The sequence below is a fragment of the Bacillus rossius genome, chromosome 5, assembly GCF_032445375.1.
Source record: "Bacillus rossius redtenbacheri isolate Brsri chromosome 5, Brsri_v3, whole genome shotgun sequence".
NCBI classification, from domain to species: domain Eukaryota; kingdom Metazoa; phylum Arthropoda; class Insecta; order Phasmatodea; family Bacillidae; genus Bacillus; species Bacillus rossius.
The window spans coordinates 65031700-65039224 of record NC_086333.1 but is presented as its reverse complement, the minus strand read 5'-3'; the positions used below and the strand labels follow the sequence as shown (position 1 = coordinate 65039224).

Genomic DNA, 7525 nt, shown 5'->3' with positions numbered 1-7525 from the left:
CTAGATGGGTTCAAGAAAGATCAAACTATCTGGACGATTATGATGATGTTGACTTTGTCAAGCACTTTCGGCTCTCGAAGCATTCAGCTGAAATCGTGCTTCAGCAAATTGAACATCAGCTATCTTTTCCAACACAAGAAAAGTAAGAAAAAGTTGGTTATTTATTGTGTGAACTAATGTAGGTATATTGAAATTATGCGCATAAATTTGTGTTCCAATGATTGGTGGAAGGGCTTGAAGCATTGAATATCTTCGTCACAATTTCCCAAGATTTATTTTTTTCTTTATATGTAACGGCATCCGTTTTTTTTATTTTCTATTGTACTCGCGTGTTCTTGAACCAATTCAACTAGCAGTTCCTTTTCATACGAAGTAAAATTAACAGAACGTTTGCGTCTCTCACCCATGTTTCAAAACAAATATTAAATTTCAATAGCGCACTTTATTTTACATCACACCAAGCTGCAACACATACGTAACAATATAGCATCGCCACCGCCTTCTTTATATGAATCTTCTAGGCGAATAAAACTTAAAACAAGGTGTAACTAATCAATGGTAAGAAATGCGTGGTGAAATGAAAAAGCTTAACGGTTGTTTAAGAACGGAGTGTTAACTTTAAACAACCGTTAGTTAACACATTGTTTAACGACCGCATGGTGAAATTGGCCCTAAATATATTATTAGCTCTAACGTTAATACAGTTACTTTGTACCAATTTACAACCAGAAAACCACAACTTGGTTCATAGCGTTGGTTCATAGACAGTTGGCAACCCACTTCTGCAGTAAAAAAAAAACCATAATAAAAATTATAATCATGAAATTGTAGCGTGAAGGATGCTTTTTAAAATTAATATTTGTCTTATTTGCACATTTTTAAAACTTTAAACGTAAATTAACACTGACACTTCAGTAGTTATAATGCTTATAAATAGGGTGTGAAAACGTTTCAAAGAGCGGTAAGTTACTTGATTCATTCGAACATATTTTTGTTTATACGAATCAGCTGTGTACTGTATACAAAGGTTTGTTAAGAGTTGTACCAAATATTGTAGAATATTCTACAATATTTGGTTGTACTGTACTTTACAGAGTTAAGTAAAACGCCGTTTCTTGATTAAATAGTGACATGTTATAGTTTTGAATGTTTTAAATGTAATATTCCGGGAAGACATACTTTTCGTATCAAATATTAGTTTTGTTTTTTTCACAATAAAAATTGCTATCAGCAGCTGCAATGATTCAAACTCACTAAAAGATTTATTATTCACGTACGTTTTTATTGTTATTTAAATGCACTTCAGCCTGAATCACCTCATTTGTGTGCAAGTATAAATTTTATACTCAACTATCATAGCAGTGGTACATAATACACAGGTTAGCTATTTATTTACAGTTATCTTTAGTTTATCAGGATATTTTGAAGCCATGCTTAGCAGGCTCTGACATGAACTGGATCATGTGACAAGGCAAACAGTCTCAAAGACCATCTTTGAGCACTTACCTGAAATGATCATTTTGGTGCTTACATAACAATAACATTGATCTGTGTGTGAAGATGTGAGTGGCAGATATATGATTATGTTTAATTTTGAGTTAATGTTATTTTGTAAACCTTAACTTGAACACAAATAAATACTTTAATTATAAATAAACACATTTTAATTTGTAACTATGTATGTTTAGCAAGTGCTCAGTTTTGGGGCAATTTATTGAAAATTTTTATATCGTCAAGGAAGTTCATTCATATTTTGTTATTGTTGTCTGTGAAACCAATTATTGGGTTATTAATTATTTAAGTTGTTTATTAAAAATTTAAAGTTAAAAAAAGTTTGAAAACCCAGTCAATTTATTACTATTATTTATAACAAAGAAACTAATATATATTTACACTTAAAATAAAAATATATATGTATTCTTAAAATGGAGAAAATTTCCTTAAAATAAGTCCTGACTACTGGAGCTCTAGGGTATGTTATTCTTTTATTTGAATGTTGAAAATTAATGTTCTGGCACCGGCTCTTTACTATGTGCCGTTCTAATACTTGGCATTAATAATCAAACAAATTTATAACATTAAGTTATTTAAAATTTTTAAATATCCTACTTAATTTTAATGCTTAAAAAATATAATCTACTTTAGAAAATTTTGAAAATACATTTTTCCATTGTTATGAAGGTTATTGTTGAACAAAAAATTTTTTTACGAATGTTAATTTTTCATAAAAAGTCATTTATGTATTACAGTTCGTGGACTAATATTATTTTGTTTCTTGGAAGCAGTACACATTTTGATCCTGTTATGTCAATAAAGTAGATTTTAGTTAAATTTCCTTTAGAATTCATATTTTTCGTACTGTATAGCTATCTTTGTGTAAACAAATATTAAAATTTATTTAAATGAACCTGTAAACCAGGCAATAAAATATAATAAAGAGAATGCTGATGCACTCGGTGGTTTCAATACAAACAGATAATTATACTTTTCATTTAGGTATTAACATCATACTAATTGAAGCAAAGAAACAAGTATTTCAGTATTAATACTTAGTTTAAAAGATATTTGCATGAAAAAAATCACACACTGAAAAAGCTTTGTATTGCACAGCAATACCATGTTTAAACACAATACTAGGATTTGTTAATGGTTTTTATTTTTTTGATTTAATACTTTGAAAATTACTTAAATACTTACGATGTGATAAAAAACCTTAGCGTTTTCACATTTTAATAATATTAAAAATCATAATTTTATCTATTTTATTTCTAGATAAGTGATTTTTATAATAAATTAAGTCTTACATAAATTAAATTTCTCATACTCACTTCATATTATTCCGTGAAATGAATATATATATATTTTTTTAAATCCTGTTCAGTTATTGTTAATCAAACATTTCCAAATTACCACTTCAGTATAAGATACAAATACACAAATAATTTTTAGTTTTTTATGTTTATGAAATATTTAACTTTATATGAATCTGTTGGAAGCAATCTGGCACACACAGAGCAAAACCACGGTGTTTGCACCACCAAAGAGTTTACTTCCTGAGTCGTTTACCACTGTTGGCTTTGCCCACATTGGAACATACTTTACAGTATCTTGTGCGATTGTGTTTATTTTCGGTTGGCATAATTTTCTTCGGAAAATGGCAAGCAGACAATCGACCGTAGATGAGGATGATGATGGAACTTCTGCGTCTGTAGCAACATACGAAGCCAGCTGGTTCCCAAGAGCTTTCATGAAGCTTTCCAAACTAGTTTTGCTGCCATTAGCCCTGAGTCTTTTGAATAAAATGTATGAATTTATGATTGACATCAAAAAGAGGTGCGAAAAAATTTTATTCCCATTTTCTTTGAAAGATATTGTTACAGAGTAATTGATCAACGTGATCAATGCCAGTTTTGTTTATATTGTAGTCAAGTACAATATCAGGTCAGGTTTCCTGAAAAAATCTGCACTTCTGTTTCCTTATTTTTTGCACAATCATCTCTAATATGAAATAAAAACATTTAGTAAGATACGTACAAAAATTATGTGTGTATAGAAGAAGGTAAAATATGTTTCACGCACATTCAGTAGGTTTTGAATAATTGCATGCAATCTAATGTGTCTGATTATTCAGACAATAGTTTATACAAACAATCAAAACTGCAGTTGTCTGCTTCTGAACCAGAAAAAAGAAAAAAAATTCTTCCTGTTCGCAAAATTTTTCACTCTTGCGCAATCTTTTTGCCATTTCCATCGCAGCGAAAACCAGGTAATTGTCTCTGGCATGATGCAGCACACCCGAAGCCACTTAACACGTAAAACAGTACAGCACGTGGCATCTAACGACAACCAATAGAACTACGACGACTGACAAGCTTGACATTCCAAGTTTGTTTTACACTTGAGCAAGCACATATCAGTCCATGAAAACGTCTGCTCGAGTTATGCCTGAGTGCCGTTCATTGTACTAAAATACTATGCTTAAGCTGAGCTTGAGCATGGATCCAAATGTGTTAAATAATTTTAATTTCTGATCTATCTGAACAACAGCTAACTGACGACAAGAATGCTATGTGCCAAATATCTTTGAGCCTGAGAAACCTCACTAGGGAGGGGGGTGACCAGGGACTTTGCCTGCTGCTGTAATGCTGGGAATACGGACGAGAGGGAACTGTCTCACCCAAGGTAGTGACGACATGTCTGCCTTAGACTCTACAGAAATAACAGGAAAAATTGACTTTGCTACCTTGCATTTTTTTACGTGTGCTCATGCATTTCCTTCGCTGATGAGGGTTCACTGTCATGCCTGCTATCAGGAGTGCAAATAGTATGTAGAATTCACAAGAGGGCCCCCAGAAATTCGCAGAGAGGGCAGCGCGGCCTGAGAGTTTTGCGCTTAGGTTTGAACAGACACAACTCATCTTTGGATAGGGTGCTTGTATGTTGTATACTATCCATATGTTGGCCTACATGCATGCAATAAGCAGTAAACTTCAAATATACAGAAAGTTTTCCATAAAACATAGTTATAACATTTATGTTTATCAATCCTGTTTCACAGTCAGGATTTAGCAAGCGCAATGGGGCCCTTTAAGTGAGGGACTTCTTAATTTTGTTAGTTCCAGGGGGAGCCCGGGCCTCCCTGGGATTTACCCCCATGGCTGTTATGTAATATAGTCTAAATTTGCTTTTACTTTTCGTCTATCTCAAAGTCAAAATTCTCATGTGTGTTGTGAAAATTGTCCAAGTGCTTATAAACAAAAGATTGTACTAACTTAGCTACAAATGAAAATGTTTATCTTTTTTAAAATTTATTTTTTAAGATAATTCTTACATGCACTCGGTGACCAATGCAAACTTTGTGCAGCGATGGATAGTGTAAACATTTTTCAACATTATGCTCAAATATGTTGATGCTTTTCAACTAGACCCTTATGTACTATTTACTGATTTTCTTTGTTGTTTGTCAGGGTTTTTACAGGTCATGGAATTCATGAAGAAGTAACGAAACCTAAATACTGTTCACGAAAGTCACGTAAAAGTTCTGAAAAAAACAATCACAGTGATGGAAGTCATGAAACTTAAATTTCCAGCAGTCTATTGCTAGGTATAATTTGATTTTTTTGATCCTCACTTCATTCTTAGTCTCACATTAAATATAAATAGTTGGAGATTGTCAACTTAAATCATGCGGGAATTTTCTAAAAAGGATTTAGCATTCTGACATAAAAATCGGCATGTTCTTGTGAATAGTTGATCTATTTCATATTATGTTTAGTTTCGTACTGTACATGAAAGTTGTGATATAAAATAGTTATTAGAAAATTTTATTAAAAAATCCTTAATAGTCCTGAGATTGGTTAATGATGTATTTGTAGACAGCCTGTTTATAGTTTGCAAATAAAAAGTATGTGGAAATTTACAAATTCCTAAAAATATTTAGTTAGTTTTTTCTTCTTTTTACTGTGTGATTTTTGACTGTTCATTAGGTCTAGAATGACTGCACCAGGTGACAGATCTTACCAGCCCCTTCAGCCTTATGGTGTAGAGCACGGAGACGGGGATGAAGAGACACCGCAGGATGTTATGATCCACGTGGTTCCAGAGAGCGGCAGGGGTAAGACTGAAACATACTACGACCTTTGTGTTAGTCAATTGTGTATTTTTTTTGTGGGACTATGCCATTATTATATTAATATGCGGTAGGGTTTTTTGTGCTAATGTGTGCTTAGGTGTTTCACTCCTGTGGTGAGGTCTGGAACAAGCCAGCGATGATTCAAGGTCCTCCGAACACCTACTGCCTGGTGTGGGATGCGATACAGGGGTGGTTATGATTAGAGGTGGCTGATAGTAGGGGAGTATGACAGAAGTGGTAGGGATTGCTTGGAAAGGGCGCCAGCTAGCGGGTCAGAAATGAGCGACCGCACGCTAGCCCGCGGTGAACACGAGGTGGTTATGACTCAACAGGCCGTGACATCATCAGTCATCACCAAATCATCGCCTGGGAATTTGAGGCATTACCAGATCAGTACTGCAACAAAATAAGTTATGTCCAGCCCATAGTCATGTATATTATAATCTTTGTTTAAATATTCTTACTAGTAACATCCAAACTTGGTTTTGAGTTTTGATGAATGTTATAACTTTTATTGGTAACTCAGAGGTAGAGATGTGCTGTTAAGCTAATGGGTCTAGTGCATTTGAGCAAGCTGTTAGCATGGAATTTAATTATAAGCTGTTAAACAATTAATTACATTTTTGATCCACTGGCCAGTCTAATCGAGTCATAGATATTTTAGTCACACCACATTAGTCATAAATAATTTTTTACAAAATATTGCATTCATAGAGCCTAATATTTATGTTTGCATTTGTCATGGATAAATGTATAATTGTTGATGAAAGTTTTTACAATTAAATTAACTTTTCAAGGATTCTTATTTCATTACGTAAATGTTTGCTATTGTGACTTGCAGATTAAAATTGACTTGAATTTGGATTGTAGGATTCGCATTTAACAATTGTGCTTGTGAACTTATCATCTTTCGCTTGCACTTTATAAACTGGTGTCATAATTTGTGTCGAAAATATAATTCCTAGAGATATTGTGATAAATTAAAAATAATAGTAATGACCAGAAAATTAAATAAGCAGTCTCACATGTGAAACAGAGCTTCAAAAGTCATTGTCGTTCAAAAGGAATGTTTACATTCCAGTTTCCGTGTATTCATGGGCCCGATGACTACCTAGAGTTTATGTCAAGGTATGCCTCTTTGAGCAGCAAAAATGCTAAAGTTTGGACTGGGGGACAAATTTTAATCTGGAAATTTTTTTGATAATCTGAAAATACAGCAAGCGAATGATAAGCAATTTGCAAGCACTGAAAAAGAAAAACTTAATTTCAAAATCACACATCTTTTATAGATCTGTGTGTTAGACTTTTAAGTATTTAATAACCATTAACAAGTATTTGTAAAAATTTGACTTTTAAATCTTTTATCAAAATTTTGAAAGAACAACCTAAGAGAGAGAGAAAAAAAAGAAAATTGATATTTAATTTATTGGCTATCACTTCAAACATAACCTTTAAGAATTTAAGATGTGTGACTACTTTTTTATATGTAGTTCCTGCTAACGTATCTGAATGTGTATCGGGGACTTTTTAAGCTTAACTATTCACAGTTCTTAATAAGTTAGATTCTTCAAAGTTAGATTTCAGACGAGTTAAAATTAATGATAAAATTTTGCTATTGTTTACTTTGTATTTAATGTAGTGAAGCAGTGGTTAATCCATAATTTCTGCCATTGCCTATTTTTCCTTAATTGACCACAGTAGAGGCTTGCTAATCTGGACCCCACTTGTCTGTACATCTAATTGATCCAGATGGGATTTAAAAAAAAAAATGATTAGCCTAACCAATTTTCTTAGATGTATGTATATAAATTTAGCTGTTGAAAAAGTTGAATTAATTAAAAAATAACATATCTTTTAATAGTTTTACTCATCTTAAACTTGTTTTACATGCAT

The 7525-nt window shown here is 32.6% G+C and overlaps 1 protein-coding gene across 4 annotated transcripts in view; it reads left to right on the top strand.

Annotated features, from left to right (window-relative positions):
* The first annotated feature begins 310 nt into the window (after window positions 1-310).
* The window catches only part of LOC134531908 (autophagy-related protein 9A), a 56251-nt gene continuing 49036 nt past the window's right edge, over window positions 311-7525 (top strand). Inside the window, exons 1-3 of one of the 4 annotated variants that reach the window (XM_063367941.1) lie at window positions 311-961; window positions 4968-5104; window positions 5487-5614. In XM_063367941.1, coding sequence (XP_063224011.1) covers window positions 5494-5614 — 121 coding nt within the window. In that variant the 5' untranslated portion in view covers window positions 311-961; window positions 4968-5104; window positions 5487-5493. The other 3 variants (XM_063367942.1, XM_063367940.1, XM_063367944.1) reach the window with 3 other exon arrangements.